This window comes from Mirounga leonina, unplaced genomic scaffold (assembly GCF_011800145.1).
Source record: "Mirounga leonina isolate KUSES-001 unplaced genomic scaffold, KU_Mleo_1.0 Mir_447, whole genome shotgun sequence".
NCBI classification, from domain to species: domain Eukaryota; kingdom Metazoa; phylum Chordata; class Mammalia; order Carnivora; family Phocidae; genus Mirounga; species Mirounga leonina.
In genome coordinates this window covers 7,169,843-7,187,885 of record NW_023270757.1, presented here as the reverse complement: position 1 = coordinate 7,187,885, position 18,043 = coordinate 7,169,843, and the positions used below count along the sequence as shown (strand labels likewise).

The 18,043-nt window shown below is 38.0% G+C and overlaps 1 protein-coding gene across 5 annotated transcripts in view; it reads right to left on the bottom strand.

The window, feature by feature from the left end:
* The window catches only part of MPDZ (multiple PDZ domain crumbs cell polarity complex component), a 150,757-nt gene that overhangs the window by 25,890 nt on the left and 106,824 nt on the right, over positions 1–18,043 (bottom strand). For 2 of the 5 annotated variants that reach the window (XM_034987980.1, XM_034987981.1), the window contains exons 26-32: positions 15,556–15,666; positions 10,914–11,012; positions 7,439–7,604; positions 5,487–5,683; positions 3,909–4,000; positions 3,596–3,686; positions 1,109–1,189 (exon numbers count right to left, since the gene is read on the bottom strand). In XM_034987980.1, coding sequence (XP_034843871.1) covers positions 1,109–1,189; positions 3,596–3,686; positions 3,909–4,000; positions 5,487–5,683; positions 7,439–7,604; positions 10,914–11,012; positions 15,556–15,666 — 837 coding nt within the window. The remainder of the gene's footprint in view (positions 1–1,108; positions 1,190–3,595; positions 3,687–3,908; positions 4,001–5,486; positions 5,684–7,438; positions 7,605–10,913; positions 11,013–15,555; positions 15,667–18,043) is intronic. The other 3 variants (XM_034987983.1, XM_034987984.1, XM_034987982.1) reach the window with 2 other exon arrangements.

The following is an 18,043-nucleotide window of genomic DNA, read 5'->3' as shown; positions in this document are numbered from 1 at the left end:
CATTATGCCAACTACTTACAAAGGACTCATTTAATCTTTACAATTAGGTCAAAGGTAATATTATCATCTCCAATTTACTGGTGAAAAAATTGAGGCAAAAGAACATCACATAATGTGTCAGATGTATACCTGAGGAAGCAAGGGCTGAACACAGATTCTGGAGTCAAGGCCTGTAAGCACCATGCTGCACTGTCTCAGAACTGGACAGTGGCCTCTGGCCACTTCTTTCTGCCTGCAGTAAATATACCCCTGCTCCATGCCCACCCCCTGGCTTGCCTTCCTCTTCTCCCTGAGCACTTTGCTGCTCTCTCTGCAAATATTCTCCTTCATCCACCCCTCTCCCTGCCTGCATTTCAGCATGAGCCTGCAGAACCTGAAAGCATTTGTAGGTTTCTGTTCAGCAAACCACCTCTCTAAAGTGGTCATTTGAACCTAAGGTCCAGATCTTTTCAAAAGTAAATACTTCACTGATGCTTATCAGTGAAACTTCTAGCTATTCGAACTTTGAGTTTTATGAAGGACAAAGACTATAATTTGTTTCTTTCTTCTTTTTATTTCCTCTACAGCAGGCCCTTGGTAAATGTATCAAAGGAGTGGGGCGCCTGGGGGGCTCAGCCGGTTAAGCATCTGCCTTCTGCTCAGGTCATGATCCCCAAGGTCCTGGGATTGAGTCCTGCATCCGGCTCCCTGCTCAGCAGGGAGTCTGCTTCTCCCTCAGCCCCTCACTCAACTTTCGTGCTCTCTCACTCTCTCTCTCTCTCAAATGGATAAATAAAATCTTAAAAAAAAAAAAAAGAGAGAAAGACTGCCAAATGTCATACCTTGGGATAATCATAAAGGCAGGAAAAGCTTAGTTCCCGTTAAAGTATCAATTAACACAATAATTCTTAAGTGTCTGTGTGCACTGGAATCACCTAGAAGGCTTATAAAAATGCAAACTGCGGGTCCACCCCCAGAATTTCTCATTCAATAGGTTTTGGTGGGCCCAAACATCTGCATTTCTAACAAGATCCCAGGTGATGCTGATGCTGCTGGTCTAGAGACCACAATTCTGAGAACCAGCGAATTAGATCACTGGTGTAAAAATCCCAATTCAAAGCAGATTTACCTTGGGAAGCTCCAGATGTTGCACATTTTTAAATGAACAGAGGTCCACAGCTGCATCAGAAGTAGTACCACTTGGCTCAGCCTGACAGAGGGGAAGAAATGGTAAAATGGGCAACTGAGTGTTATGTATTTTTGTTTGCTTAATAAGGGCCACTTTAATCAAAATTATTTCATGTGTTATAATTAACATTTCATGACATTTATGAACATTATACTCTCTTCAAAATACTAATACGGTATGATTAGACAAAAATTATTTCAGAACACAGAGACACAAAGCGGTTCTCAAGACTTCCTGGATTTATTCTCTAATGAGATCTCATCACAGCCCAGCTACCCGCGGTGAGACTCACTGAAACACAGGACACTAGCGGAGGCACCACCCACTATTCTTCCCTATGTTAGTCATCACAGGAATTTAGGAGCTATTAAATGTTTTACTCTCTCTCGAAATAAATAAATAAAATCTTAAAAAAGGAAAAAAATATTCCATTTTCTTAAGGGCTTTCTATGTGGTAACATTTGTATGAAAATAAAATTTTCTCCTTTATAATCTTGAAAAGCCACTCAACTCAGTTCACCATTCGAATGATTTCTCAGTTCACCAGAACGAGTGACACTCCTCACATAGACAGCCCAGTGCTTACACTGCTTTAGGGAAGAGTGTTTCTGCTTCTGCACCTTCTTGCACTGTAATGATATGGCTCCTCTCATTTTAAGCTTTTCATTCTCTATGCCTTTTATTCATCCTTAACAAGGATCTGAGGCTTTGGCACACCAAAAAACTCTATGTTACCCTCTAGCTCTGAGGGAAGCTGTGGAGGCAGGTCCAGCCCCTAGATAGGCCCTTCCAAGGGCAGGAAAGGTGGAGAGGAAGCTTCTGGGACACGGGTCCTCGGCCTGAAGGGTGTGCAGAGACTCAGATACAGAGGTGAGAGCCAAGCCCCTGACACTGGGATCAGCCCCATTCAGATTTCTCACCCAAGTGTCCTGGTCAACCTGAAGCAGCTTAGATGGACACTCTGGGCCTTGTCCCCCCGTGCCCCCCAGCAGGCTACGTGACGGGGCTGATTCACAGCTCTAGTGAATCAGCCCGCTATGGTCATAGGTCATGCTTTCTTTTTTATCCATCATTTGCTTTCTAAAAAAAACACTAGTAATCAGCTGGTTGCCAAGTCCAATGGGCTCTATTCATCTCCTTACTTGACCTCTCCTTGGCATTCAAGATCGTAGAATATACCCTTCTTGAAATGTGCCCTCTTTGGCTGCCAGGCATTGTGCCTGCTTGGTCCTTCCTTGTTACCTCTGACCACTCTTTGTTAGGCTTCTTCCTTGTTGTTATTAAAGAATTCTGACATTGGCCCTCTTCTTTCTAAGTATTCTCTGTACGGAAGAGCCTAAGCTCCCATGGCTAACAAATGACAAATATGCATCTATGGGAATTTGTCTCTAAACTCTAGACTAAATGTCCCAATGTACATCTCTACCAGGCTCTTCAACCGCACTCCACCCTAAAGCTGTTTTCTATTTTTACAAATATCTGCTTTTTAATTTTTTCTATTCTGGTAAAAGTCAGCCATCCACCAAGTCACCACGTCAGTCTTCCGGAAGCTGTCTACATCTTGTCTGTCTCATTCACCAGCCTATTCCCAGCCCAAAAAGCAGTACCTGGCATAGGGCAGATAATAAAAACTTGTCAGGTAAACAGATTCTCAACCACTCGTTGTTTCTTATGGAGTACATTTAGTTAGGGATAAGGTAATGCTAAGTTGGATCCTAAACTTCTGCAACTACTGACTTAATCATTTCTTTCTTTCTTCCTTCTTTATTTTTTTGCATTAGTTCAGGCCCTCAATAACTTTCTCCTGAACTACTCTGATAATTTTCTTACTCCCTTTACCTTAACTTCTCTTCCTTGAAACCTCTGATTTTTCTCTGCACTATTTCCAGAGAAGTGCTTAAAAATACAAGTCTTACTCTTTGAGTTCCTTAAGCCTCAAAGACAAAGTCTCCATCACACTTCCCATGATCTGACCCAATCTCCCTTTCTCAGTGACCTTTTCCTCACCAGCTCCCCATTCCCCGCCTCCCCCACTATTCAGTGATGCCCTGCAATTCTTCTTCCCTGTATCTTCCAGAGCCTGCATGCTATCCCTTAGTCCATGCCGTCTGCTTGGAATGTTTTTGCCCCCTGCGTCTTCTACTTCCAACACATACCTCACATGTCACCTCACCTAGGGATTCACTGTCACTATCTCTGCAGAAGGAGACTTAACAACTTTTTCTACCTTCATTATTCCCTATGCAGACTCTTCATGGAAGTGGTGTGGTTATTTACATGAGCGTTTCTTGTACTAGGCTCCTTGGGGGCCAAGACCAGGAGTCATTTATCTTTAATATTCCTGTAAGGGCTCTATAAATTGTTTGCTGAATTAATACATAGTGTATCAATCAAATCTTCCCAGAGAAACAAACACAAGATACATACCTCCTTATTTTGAGAATTCTCTGAGGTAGAAGGCAAAGGTTCTACTGTATTTCCAGGACATACAGCCATCTGACTCACCGCATCTTTATTTCTAAAAGAAAAAGCAATGACCTATCATAGCATAATGATTCATATTATTTTCATTCTTTTACTTGAAGACTCAGAAGGATTATTAGAGAAAATTCTGCAACCCCAAAGACCTGGGACTATAACACACTCCGACATTTAGAAATGTTTTATTTTCATTTAAAAGAACTCTGAATTGAAAGACTAACAAAAAGTATTTAGTAAACTAAAAAAAGAAAATGCTTACCTGATAAAAATTATTTTTACTTTAGAAGGAGCACATTTAATGATTGAAGAAGCATTCTGATGACTTCTTCCATATAAAATTTGACCATTGATCTGTGAGAAACAAATAGCATTAATTGAGCCTGAAATTTTAGTTTTGCTAATTCTTATCATATCTAGCTAATAAAAAGGTCATTTTTTTCTTCTTTTAAAATATTATATGTATTTTCCTTCCCAGAACATGAACCTGAGATGGTGAATAAAGACAAGCCCAGGGTGCCTGGGTGGCTCAGTCGTTAAGTGGCTGCCTTCGGCTCAGGTCATGATCCCGGGGTCCTGGGATCGAGCCCCACATCGGGCTCCCTGCTCTGCGGGAGGCCTGCTTCTCCTCTCCCACTCCCCCTGCTTGCGTTCCCTCTCTCACTGTGTCTCTGTCAAATAAATAAATAAAATCTTTAAAAAAGACAAGCCCATGTTTTAAAGCCAACATTAAAATGATGTGCAGTGGGAGGATGGGTTAGCCTGGTGGTGGGTATTGAGGAGGGCACATTCTGCATGGAGCACTGGGTGTTGTGCACAAACAATGAATCATGGAACACTTCATCTAAAACTAATGATGTAATGTATGGGGATTAACATAAGAATAAAATTTAAAAAAAAAATGATGTGCAGGTGGGTCTGACTCCACAGATGACAGAGGAACCACTTGGACTGACTGTAGAAAAGTAGAGCATAAACTTCCTGGCAGGCACCGGGCTTCCAGCGTGTTCTGTACAAAGCAAAGGCTCTCCTGGAGGCACTAATGACCTGCACAGATCAACCTGGGAAGCCCGCTATGGTCATAGGTCTTAGTTAATCTCAAAACTCAGGCCCTGGGACTAGGCCACGGGGAGGAGCACCACAGGTAGATTCGGGATTTGGAAAGCAGAAAGTACCAAAGCAGAATAGTACCTACTGGAAACTGCCAGTCATCTAGTCACTTAGCCATTGCTGACTGAGCTTTCCCAGCCAATGGAGAAACAAGAATGGAAGGAAGAGTTTTAAGGCGATATAAAGGCATGTGGGTCCCAGTCTCCAGAAGGCTAGGACAACCAAAACAAGCAAATGCAATTCTAAACACTCTAAAGTATGGTTCAGAAATTTATTCTGTTTGGACAGCTGAGTTACTGTTTTCATTATTTAGCCTTAACCTTGACCCCACTGCACCCCAACCCCATCACTTCTACCATTAGGAATTCAGCTTCCAGAATGTCCAGTGGGTCAATCTCATTACTGAGGAGTGATTGGTCATTTGGCTTTTCAAAACCTACTAAGAAAAATACAGCACACAAAAAAATGTTTTTGAAGTGTGATCTTTATTACTGTCTTGGGGCAAAAATTGTTTCTGGTGCTACCCAGTCACAACCTTTTAATGGAAGTTAATGGGAACACGGACTCTACTTAGCAGAGATTTGGTTTACAGCCAAATTTGCTGCAGTGCATCTATTTTATTAGGCAAGCAATAGTTTTCTCAGTCACCACAGGAGGCCCGGGTGGAAACTGATGATTCCAGTGCACCAATTCAGCAAGAGTAAATTCAGCATCTTTCACAAGAACTTACCTCTAGAAGCTCATCTGCAATCTGCAGTCGACCATCTTTTCCAGCTGCTCCATTTGGATCAATCCCCACTACAAAGACACTCATCCTGGATCGGTCTTTGTTCCCAGCAAGACTTAGACCCAAACCACTACGACCTTTCTCCAACTCAATCATATGTAGCTCTCCTGTTAGGGTTCCGTAACGCTCTCTGATATTTTCTATATAAAACAACAACAACAACAACAACAACAGTAACAACAACAACAAAATTATAGGTATAAAGTTAATTTACAGCCAATGTTTTACTATGGAAGGTTATTTAGCTTCAAAAGGCATTACTTGGACCAAATGTAAATCCTTGGCAGCTAAGAAAAGCTAAATAATCTGGCCACCTAGGCATCAAGACTGGTTTCCGGGAGTACCCAAACTCTGAGGAATTTCTTTCCATCCAGAGTACAGAGCGTGGAGGGTCTGACTGATCAGTTCACCCGGGTGATTCACATTAACAAACTCTCCAAAGACTCTGATTAAAATCATTTGCAGAGAAGAACAGAAGCACTCAGAGGATTTATCTTCGTTGATCAGCAGAACTTTTTCTCCCACAGGAAGATTGGCATGCGTGTCACATCGTGTTGGGCAGCTGCTTGGTACATAGATCCAGAATAAAGGGAATGCATTTTCCTATTGCACAGAGCCATCAGGCCAGGACAAGTCAATGTCCCTGTCTCAGCTTTAGGACACATTAGATAAGACCATTAATCTCTCCCATCCGACACGTTCAAGAGGTAGAATTTATTCTTGAATCTGAGAGGGCAAGGCTGCATGCAGGTACCCTAGCCCACAGGAGCCAACACTAATTTCCAGCCCCATGAGTGCACCAGCCTGAAGGTCCAGCCCAGCTGGGCCAGTCAACCACAACACCATGACACCATAATAAACTTTTCCCTTATGGCATTAAGTTTTGGGGTGGCTTGTGACATGACATTCTGTCTCATGTTTTCCTCAGAGTACATTCTGGCCACCTCAATAGATTAGCAATATACTCTTATTTAACTGAAAATCGACTTAGAAAACCGCAAACTGCAAATCATCTCTTAGAAAATGTTACTATGCAGCTGATGTCTTACATTCTATATTGATTCTTAACCGCACAACTTTATAAACTGTCATTTCCTGATTCCTTCTAGAATCTAGCATTTCACATCCTGTACACTTCCTAAAAGCATATGCCATGCTTTCTTAAAGGAAATAATTATACTTTCAAAATGAAACTTTTTAAAGCACTGATATATTGGTAATTTTTCACTAAATTTTTACCATTTCCTTGTAAAAAGGCTTATTTCATTAAAAAAAAAGAGACACCCCAATGATCCTAATAACAGCTGCCTCTGAATGCTTCCTGTGCATCAGACATTGTGGTTAGCACTCCTCAGACATTTCAATTTAATGTTAGCAACCTCGGGTAAGGACTGCGTTTTCAAAAGAAGGGTAGCCACCAGGCAAAGACTTAGAAGTAGTTCTACAACTTGCCAAACGCTCCAAGTTTTCATCTCAACAATTATTCCATGTTACCACTCTAGTACAGAAAATGCCAGAGGTTCAAGGCAAAATATCACCAGCAGCCAGATTCTACAATGAGGAATCTGAGGTCTGGAGAAGGGCAATGACTTGTTCAGGATCATCAGGTGGCAGATCCTTCTGAGAGAGAAGAGAGCCCAGCTTTCTTTAACGCTCACACAATGGCAAAGTGGGCTTTAGCAGGAAGGGTCATTCAAGGGAAAGGAAGAACACGATTTCATGCCTTGGGAACATGTGCTGTATTCAGGCAAAACAAACAGTATTTTTTCCAAACAAAACTGCAGTATGTATAACTAAAGCTGAAACATGCTTATCCAACCAGGACATAGGCTTCGAGAAACCCAAAGCTATTCTAATGTCTCTTATAACTCAATGCATCACAAAAGACAACTTACTCCAGCTGTAACCAAACTCATCCTCTTTGTCCACATCTTCTGGGATTTTGCTTGCAGAAGACGACTGTGTCTGATCACCGCTCATTTCTGCAAATGCTGAAGAAGGGGGCGGAGGCGCATTGCACAATGGAGCCTTTTCCGGCTCTGATTCTGACTGACTGGGTGCCTGTGGGAACAAGAAGAATGCAGTGGATATGTGCAGTCCAAGGAAGAAAAATTTAAGAAATAAAAGTATAATGACAAAAACTGGCTTTAAAATATCTGACACATAAATAATGGAAAAAAAAATATGTAATGGTAGACAGGATTCAGGTAAAGTTTAAATATACTAAACAAAATATATGTTCAGAGCATAATTCATTAAACTGTTACTTGGTATTTTAGGCCAATGAATTCTTCAATTTGAAGGCTTAAATGACTTAAGATAGAAAAAATTGTACAAACTCCCCCTTTTGGAAAAAAACTCTCATTCAAAAGTCTTCATAAATATGCAGGGGTCTGGATAAGATTTTGTGGGTCTAGAAAAGTCTTCCAAGAAACTAGAACAAAATTAACAAATAAGTTAATCAAGCAATTAAAGAAGTTCAGAGGTTGCTGGTCAGACTTTATATATATATGTCTGAACATATATATATAACAAGAAACCTCATATATACACACATATATATATAAAGAATTCTTCACTGATACCTGAATCTTCTCTCCAAATGACTCCCTTAACAAACCCATGAAAGTGAGCAGTACACATGCAGGTTTATCAACCAGGGGAGCCAGTTTGTTAGCACAGAGCACACAGACTCAGGTCTGAGGAGCTGGTTTTAAGGAACAGCACCATTCTTCCCTTGCCAAGATAGCTCGCAAGATAGGTAAATGAGAAAACATGAGAGACCACTGCTACAAACCCAAAGTGTGGCATACTTGCTGTCACTGAGGGCCTATGGGTCCTATTTCAAAAAAAGGACTTGGTATCAAGTTCTTATATTATAATTATCAAATAGAATATTAGTGTTCGAAAGGCCCGTAAGTCACTGAGTTCATTTTATTCACTTTGCAGATGAAAAACGTGAGGCCATGAGAAGATTTTGTTCAAAATCACACTGGTACTAGATTTCTTTTGCCTTAATTCTTAATCCAATGAGCTTTCCATTATGCCATGCTACCTCCTCCAATTTCCATAGTAAGAGAGTACTGAATTCAACAGAGATACCCAGTGAAAGTTCTAGCTGTGGTATGAAGCTATCCCTGATACCCTGAAACTACATTTTCCCTCTCCTTCTTTACCTTTTAAACATACAAAAATCCCTCTGATATACCTCATTTTGATATACATGTGTATATGTGGAAAAGACTGCAATTTAAAAAGACTTCCCGGGGAGCCTGGGTGTCTGCCTTCAGCTGGGGTCATGATCTCAGGGTCCTGGGATCGAGCCCTGCATCGGGCTCTCTGCTCAGCAGGGAGCCTGCTTCTCCCTCTCCCTCTGTTCTCTCAAATAAATAAATAAAATCTTTAAAAGATCAAAAATAAATAAACTTCCTATAGAACACATCAAACGATAATCATGAACAAATATTGAGGAATTATTAATTGGTGTCAAGAATCAGAATACCACAAAATATACCTAATACTAAAACTATGTAACACTGAATGTGATCTTTCTTTGTTGATTCAGAAACCACTTCAGGATTCTAAGCTGCCCCAAAATGAACCCAATAAACATCAAGTACTGTTTTTCTAGTAAAGTAAAGGAGAGCTGAATGGTAGAGACTTACAGGCAACAGATTTTCAAGTTACAGAATTACTGTTGTAAAATGTTTGGTTTACACACAACTGGCCATACACACATAAAGTACGAGGGCAAACAAAACCCTGTCATCTTCTCAAATGCTGTGCCATAAAACTCTCAAATCAACAGTGTACAAATGAAATGACGAAAAAACAAGAAACCTCATTTGATCCAATCCAGGTTCATTTAACATACTAAGGTTGGGACAGGGGGTAGTATGTAATTTACATTTTTTCTGGTTAAAATAAAAAAAAGTACTTCTCTATCGTAACAGAAAATGTTAGCAAGAATAAATTAAGCCCATTTGATTTTTAAAAAGGGGAACAAAACCTGATTTAAACTTCCCATAATTTTAATAAATTTATGGATGCAAATGTAATAGGTCTTGCTTCATAACTTTCCTTAGCTGCCATTTACCTTAAAAAACAAAAACAAAAACAAAACCTTCCCGTCTAAAAAATTGTTCAAGACTTTTCTTAGGCACAACGTTTTCATACTGTGAGTAAACTAAAATGGCATCCTAACATTACTGACTAATCATAAAAAAATACGAGTCTGTACTTACAAAAAGGGGCAATTAGGTGTAAACCTTCATTCTCAATGAGATCATGTAATTAGTTTATTGTTGACACTTCTTAATCAAAAACTAATGATGTACTTATATGTTGGGTGATTGAAAATAAAAAAATAAAAAAATTTTGCCACATAAAAAATTATTAATGAAAATATAACTCTTTAACAAAGATCGTTTAGCCTTCATCGGCAAAAATATACAAAGTGCGCTTGAAATCACTCCATGCCATGTATGCATACAGGTATAACATACACACATAGCACACCATAACACACCTACTTATTCACGAGCATTTCACACTGAGACAAACCTTAAATGGTGTGGGAGCAAAAGGGTTAGTTGGGGAACAACGGAAGGTAACTCTACTTGAATTCTGTAATTCCTATAGTAACAGAAAACATACTCCTTCAGATACAGCATCTTTGGTTATCCATATTACAGTAACATGAAAATCCAATGAATATTCATAAAGTGCTTCCTGAAATTGTTGAAAGCTTTCTTCCTTATCATGATCAAATTATAATATGCAAGTTCTTGTAAGTTTTTGTTTCATTTTGGATTTGAAATTTCATCATTATATGAGAATATCCACGTCTAGGTTTACAAGCATTGAAACAGTTATATATTTCCTGAATCACGCATTTACATGGACACACTTTATGAACATTCAACACACTCCGTGATATATGCAATTATTTGTGGAGTGATTTTCACACAGAAGGGCTTTTAGGACCACCTTGTAGAAGTCTGAGAAGGATTAAACCAATACAAGGCTTCAAATAACTTGTGTGTGAAAGTAGTTCATATATTTGGCAATTAGCAAAAATTTAAATATCAGAAAATTTAACTCACAACAAAATTGAGGAAAGGCATTGGACTCACGATTCTCCCTTACTGTTCAGGAGGGCCATCTAATTTCAGCTATAAAAATGAATATGCTCTGGCAAAAAAAATGTGCTTAAGAAAGGATTTGCATGCCCACTCCAAACACACAGTTTTGCTTTGTTTTGTTTTCTTCCCTGCCCAAATTTAGTAAACAGTGAACTAGGACAAAGGCATAGTAACAAAGAACAAAACATTTGCAAAAGGCAATGGCAAGACAATGGCATTATCCAACCTTGTCAGCGTTGAACGGTAGAGAATCAGCAAATGGGTTAGTGCTGCTGAAGTTGTACTTAGGGTAAAGGTTGTGCGGCAAGGAAGGCAAAGGGGATTTCTAAAAGGAAACATAAGAGGCGCTGAGCGCAAAAGAAATGTATTTAACACAACTCAGTTTTAAGAACAAAGTACTGATTGAAATAACAGTGTGAAACCAGATCCTGTCAGATCTAGAGATTAATAACAACGTCATATTAAACAGTCGTTTACCTCTAGTGATCTGCATCTACACCTGAATCTCAATCTGGCCACAAAGGAAATGAGTTTGGGAAATTGATACCAAATTTCTTTTATTTTCACTATCACAGAGAGATGTACATAAATTTTGCCCACTTTATGTATTTATCTATGTTCCACGCATATCAGTAAACAGGTATCAAAATTAAAGCCATCATTTTTTGGCTTACATTTAAAAGCAAATTATGTTTTTGTAAAATAAAAAGATGGTCTATCTGTTCCAGAATGTAAATTAAACATTTGTCTGCTAGTTCACTGGTAACCTTCATGATTCTTGTATCTTGCTTCCCAGGAAGGAAAATTATCGTATTTAGGCTAGAGATTAAGGTGGCTTCCAATCAATGGTAGTTTTTCATTTAAAAAAAAAAAGAAATCAACAATTTTAAAGAAATGAACCACTGTTCAGTGGGTATTCTGGATTTCTATCCACTTTTTGTGGAGTAAAAACATTGATTTTTTTTTTTTAATTTACCTATAAAAGTTCCCATATTAGGGGGAATTTATGAGGCTTTGAATATATTAGAAGTCCTGGCTTAGAGTGATTCTCATAGATTTTGTGTTTGCTTGAGATATGCCCTGAGCTAGGACTATTGGAGTTGAATATACATATTAAAGGCAGGATGACTGCCAGATAGACTTTAGCATTTTCATAGTAAAAAAAAAAAAAAAAAAGGAAAGTAATTTCCTCAGCACAATAAATTCTTCTCCTTCTTTTCATACCCGCTATCTTTTTCTTTTATTGACTGTATCTTTCAGGGAAAATTGCAGACATTTAAAATTCATTTTGGCTCCAATTAAATGTTTGTGTTACTTCTGTCTATAAAAAAGCCCTACTGGCAAGCATCAAGAGTAGGGAGAGGTTGTCATGTGACACCACCCTGTCTGGGAGAACACTCTGGAAAGACTCCATCCTCCGTACGCCTGCACTAAAGCTTACGCCACATTACCCTTTCAATCTGCTCTTCTTGCAATGTTTTTCCTACAGAGGGAAGACGGGAAAAAGAAATGGGCACAATGACATTTCTGCTCATCTCAACTTTCTCTCTGCTTTTCAGTTTAAATGTCAACTCCTGCTTTACAAAAGAAAAAGACCACAAATGCCAAGGAACACGACCATTTATTAAGGTGGAAAAAATGACTAGGCAGAGATTAAAAACATATTCTAGGCAAAATAACTCAGTGCTATGGAAGGTGAAAATTATTTCCAATCCTCATACATAGAATTTTTAGGCTTTTTATTTCCTTTATAATTCTGTAGAACAATAAAAAAATAGAACCATAATGGCAAGAAATGGAATATTTAGAGAGAGCTCTAGTTTTTTGTTTTGCTTTTTTATTTGTTTCAATTTCCAGCTCTTATAGGATTAGAATTTGGCCCTGATAGTAAAGTATAAAAGTACAGCATGAGCATAGCAAATGAAGTGGTAGATCTATTACTATGAAAAGAATTATAGAAACAGGCCATATTTCTTATTAAAAAATAAATGATGAAACTCCTGTTTATAGTTCTAAGGGCTGATAGGAATGGAAATATTATTAACTAAGAAGAAGCACAGGGAAGACAAAAACATTCTCTGGCCCATATTAATAGGGCCTACTCTTTGGGAAGACAATGTGGTCCAACTGATGGAATGGTCAGTAATAAATCAGTAAGTATGGAATTTATTACTAAATATTACTATTATTATTATTCTCAGTTCTGCGAAGTTCTGATTCTTGAATAGTCTATGTGCCAAAGAGAGACTGTCTTTTCAGCCTATCTATGAGATTTTTGTTGAAGTTTTATTGCATCTACAAATAAAACATTTTCCATTGAGAGACTCTTATGTATTTGTGTTTTTTTGTTTTTTTTTTTTTTCCTTTAGATTACTGGAGACATGATTATTTCACAAGGAAGTAAATCACTGAAAATCCAGTATATCCCATTTTAAATGCAAAAGTAATTCTGATTTCTCAAAGCTGAATGCATATGCAGAGGAGGAAAAATATCTTTCCTCTATTCATCTTAGGTTCTCAGCTGGATCTCTGTAATAAAAAACAGATTAACAAGAGAAAAGTATATATATGTATTGATTTAATGTTAACTTTTATGTGACACACAGCCTTCAAAAGATAGTGAAGACCTGAAGAAATGGTTAAACAGGAGTATTTTGACACTAGGTTTGCTGAAGAGTAGGAAAGTCAGGGAAATTTGACAGGACAAAAGAATATGAGCTAAGTGGGGAAACGGGGGGAAACTTAGCAAGGTGTGTTCATTCAGGTCCCTCCCAGTACCCCTGCATCTCTGAAGGTAAGGATGTTCCTTTCCTCCAGGTACGGGGAAGGCACCTTTCACATGAGGGTTTTTATGACCTGAATCAGGGGAGAAGGGGGAGGTCTGAATCATTCCAGCAGCTGTCTTTTCCTAAATTCCTTCAGCTTAAAATATTCAATATGCCAGTGTGCCCTATTTTGGGGCAGTGTGCCCTGAATCCTGTCACATGTAACTTGACTAAACATGTCACTCTAGGCAAGATTTCTCCTGGAATAATTGCTATAAAATCAAGTGTCATTATACCTCAGACAGTAAAACAGGAATATTTTCCAGGTGTATGAGAAAAATATCGTCCCAGCTCATTAGAAAATGTGACTGGCATTGAAAGAAATGTTTGTAGTTTAAGTTTTTAAAAGTACTATGAAGAATCCTATTCAGCAGTTTACAGTATTGTCCTACATGATATAAAAGTTGGAAATTAAAAATAAAACAAAAGGAATAGAACACACACACACACAAAAAAAACTGTTTTAACTTAAACAGCCATTCACCAATACCATCGTGCTGTATCTATGTTTGACACAACAAATGGAAACAAATGTGGAAAGATTTGTAGTTATTTAAACAAACTGAATACCATTTGAAGAGAATGCAGCATGATGCAGCCCGACCATTTGGCAGATTTTCTCATCTGAATGGATAATTATTACCTAACAATAAACAACTGAATGATTAAAAACTGCAGATGTGAAGATAACTGCTTACATTAAGAACTACTAAATTCATTTCTTACAGTAAACCCAGACCACAGCTACACCTGTCTTGACAACAAAAGGAAGGACCAACAGGATAAATTTGGTCACTTTGAATTCCATTGCACAGAAGACTGACAAGTTACTTTTACTGATCTCGGCTACAGAGCTGTTTGCTACTCTCTTTCCATCATTTGAGCACTGATTTCTTATATTCTTAATTTTAAAATGATAAACTACAAAATAATTATATATTTTAAAGTTTTAGATGGTTCTTTTAATTTCCCTCACATATGTTGACATTTTCCTTTTAAAGACAACCAAACCTCAAAGCTAATGAGCAGCTGTTTCAAAGAGAATCACTATGACAGGGGTTGTTTTGTTTTCACTAAAATCCAGAAGTAGAACTTCTATGAGTTTCAGAACATCTAGGAAGCTCCTAAAATGATACACAAACTTTTCAGTGAACACATATGTTTCTGAAGAACTTTCCAAGGGGTATGTGGCCCAAATATGCTTAAGAACTGCTGCATATGCAAATAATCTTTTTCACTGAGACATAAAGAAGGAATAGTAAAAAAATAGTTTTAAACTCTTGGCATAATTTTCATCTTCAGAATCATTAGGGCATATCAAATACACAAAGACTCGCTTAGTATCTTCTCCATCAACAACATTAATTAAATGCATCCACTGTACTTTCTAAAATATTTTTAAAGCCATTTTACCTGTCATGCCTGATGGTAAAATGGGTTAGTAGGTTTCTGTCCACAGGGGGCTATCCAGTGATGAAGAGCTATACAGTGATCATGGCTGGGAAGCAGCAGTAATGAAATCATTCCTATATAAACATACTGCTTAAATTTCCACTATGTAGAATGTTCAGTGGGACAGGTAAATACATTCAAGATGATTCACAGGTGATCATGGGATTGCATACATTGGAAATTCTGTCTAGAGGATATATACATAAGAAAATGTAATCTCTCTGGCTTCTCAGGAACTCAGAGGTCATACACTAGTAAGCTAAGTCATTCTACCACATTCCTCTTAACAACATATAATTTGTGACTATGGTGAATACTAATAATTATCCATCTAGATACCTATGGCCACCAATGGATCCTACTTCTGTATGTTTTTAATAGACTTGAAGTGTTTATTAAACATGGTAGAAGGGATTTCCAGGACAACTCAAAAAAAAACCCAAAAAACAAAAAACAATATAAAGTTTTAACAAGTCCCCTGAGATTTCAAGACTGGATATCTGCTCCTAGAGACAACTTGGCCCTTGATACATTAGACTCCAAGTTGAACATTGTTTGGATTTGCCTACCTTGCCCTTTTTGTTCGCTTACCCTTGGTCTGTTTATAATGCTCTGTACCATAAAGACTACGGGGTTGCCTGCTTTCCGAATGGCTTCCACAGCTTGCTCATGGCTTGCATCTCTGAGGTCCATTCCATCCACCTGCAATGGAAGGCCTCAGCTTAACATTTCAAGAAGCTATAGAACAACAGAACAATTTGTGGATCTGTAGTTCTGAGGATCCTGGGTGAGGCTCCTGGAAAATCTGTTTCAGAATCAAAAATAATTGAGACTACTTGTGAGATTCCAGAACTTTGCATTTGTCCAGCAGATTGTGGTCCCTTATTTTGGACCCTGATTTCTGGGTCCAAAACCAACTGAAATAATCATCAGTTGACATGAAGGCTCTGCTTCTGCTTTCTTTACACTATCCGTTGTTCCTTCAATAAATCAAAATCATTAAAGAAATAATATAAGGGAACTGCCTCGCATGAAAGTCACTGTACACATTTTCTCCCGATCCATTATAGACTAGTTTGGGAAATGGGTGGGCGATGCTTTGTGTGTTTCTCTCTGTACAGGGAAGCTTGAAGTGAAAAATAAAATTCTGATGTTCAGAAAAATCAGGTTATGGCAAGATTAGTTTTGCAGAAGAATCTTTGTAGTAGACATGATAGGAGCTGGAAGCCAAGAAATTGTGCTTGTTAGTAATTCTTCTATAAATAGCTTGAAAATGAATGTTATTTTGTAACTTTTTATTGACCATGGATTGCCTGGGTGATAATCAGCTCAGCTAACATACTATATGAATAGGAAGGAAAATAGTTTGAAAGGCCAAATGCTAATCCTGCCAGAAAACTATAGGATACTATTATCATTTTATCATTTCCAATTATCACACAATAGGATATATATAACAAAATAGCAAAATCAGAGTAGACACAATTCTGGAAAAGAAAATTAATTATTAGATCTCTGCATAGAACATTATCACCTTTAAAAGAATTACATACATTTAACTGAAAACCTCCCCAGGTTGATACTTGGATAATGTAATATGCATTTCAGTGCATATTAAAAATGGCTTTCATTTTTTTGTAGAATAAAAGTTAGTACTCATGTCTATTATATATTCCATTTGTGGAAACATTTAATAGGACATTAAGTATCTTTGCTCAAGTCCAAAGAACTCTATATACTTAGAATAGAATACCTGGTAGGTCTCGACTAGTCTAGTCTAAATACTTGGCAGACGTAGGTTTCCGAATCCCCAGGATTACAGAGGCCTAAGCTTTCTTACTTACTAGAAAAGTCCCCGTACATAACAGCCCTCAACAAATCACTGCTAAATAGCACAGAGTACTTTGCAACACACACACACAAAAAATACCTTTTCAATTTGAAAGGGAGGCTTTAACTCCCTCAATACATTTAAACAACATTCTGGTGCCAACTGTGATCAATCCTTTCCAGAAATAATTATAAATATTTCTTACTTTTTCTCCTTAGGTCAAAGGTGCTGATAATTCAACAGTGAATTAGCCATAAAATAAACTGCCCTGTGATAATCTGAAATTGGGAACTTTAGATAGTATCCTAAATAAGAGTTCTTTAAAAAGGTGCTAAGATATCCCCTAATGAAAGGTAAGGATGCAGGAAGAGAGAACAAGCCCATCATTCTTCTTCCAAATGGTTGGAGATAAAAACAAGACAAAACAGACATGACCCTTGTGTCCTCCCAAGCCTCAATCTTCCTCGTCTTCAGCTCTCACAATCAACCAGTAAAGGACTAAATAAATAAATCCTAAAAATGTTCATTTTAAAGTTGTGGTTAAAATGTTGTAGCCTTCTTCTATGAAATTAATGCATTTTAATGGTAAGTTATATGGATTTAGAAAATGAGAGACAATCACTTGTATAAAGTAAATATAATGGTCCTTATAGCAATAAAGTGATTGGTTTCTACTGGGAAGTTGTCTCTTTTACTCTACTCTATAAATCCTGACAACTTAGCAAATCTGGGTCAGGTACCCTCCCTCTACCCTCTTAACTAAAACTACACTTTCCCTGATCAAATAATTTATCACACTGTTCTGAAGTGACTTGATGACTTGTTAAGTCTGTCACACTTGACAGCAAGCATGGTGCTTGTTTCCTGCAGAATGCCCCGAGCATGTCATAGCACCTGGAACGCAACAGGTGCTCCAGGAATATTTGCTGAGCAAATGAGTAGTGACCATGGAGAAAAGTCCATTTAAAATATTATATTTTGATTTGAATTAAGAGATTAGGAACAATTTGACCAAATACTTCTCTTGCACATACCAAAGTTACACATACATGAGTGTGTAAATACACACACACACACACACACACACACTCCTCAGTGATGAATGGGCACAGCACTGAGAAGAAGGAGGAGGAAAATCTGAGCCTGGATTGTGGGGGCGGGAGCATTTATGTAAAAGATAATCAGGGTAATTAGCATAAAAGATTTACCATAAAGACTCACTTGGAAAACAATCTTACCCAACAAAGT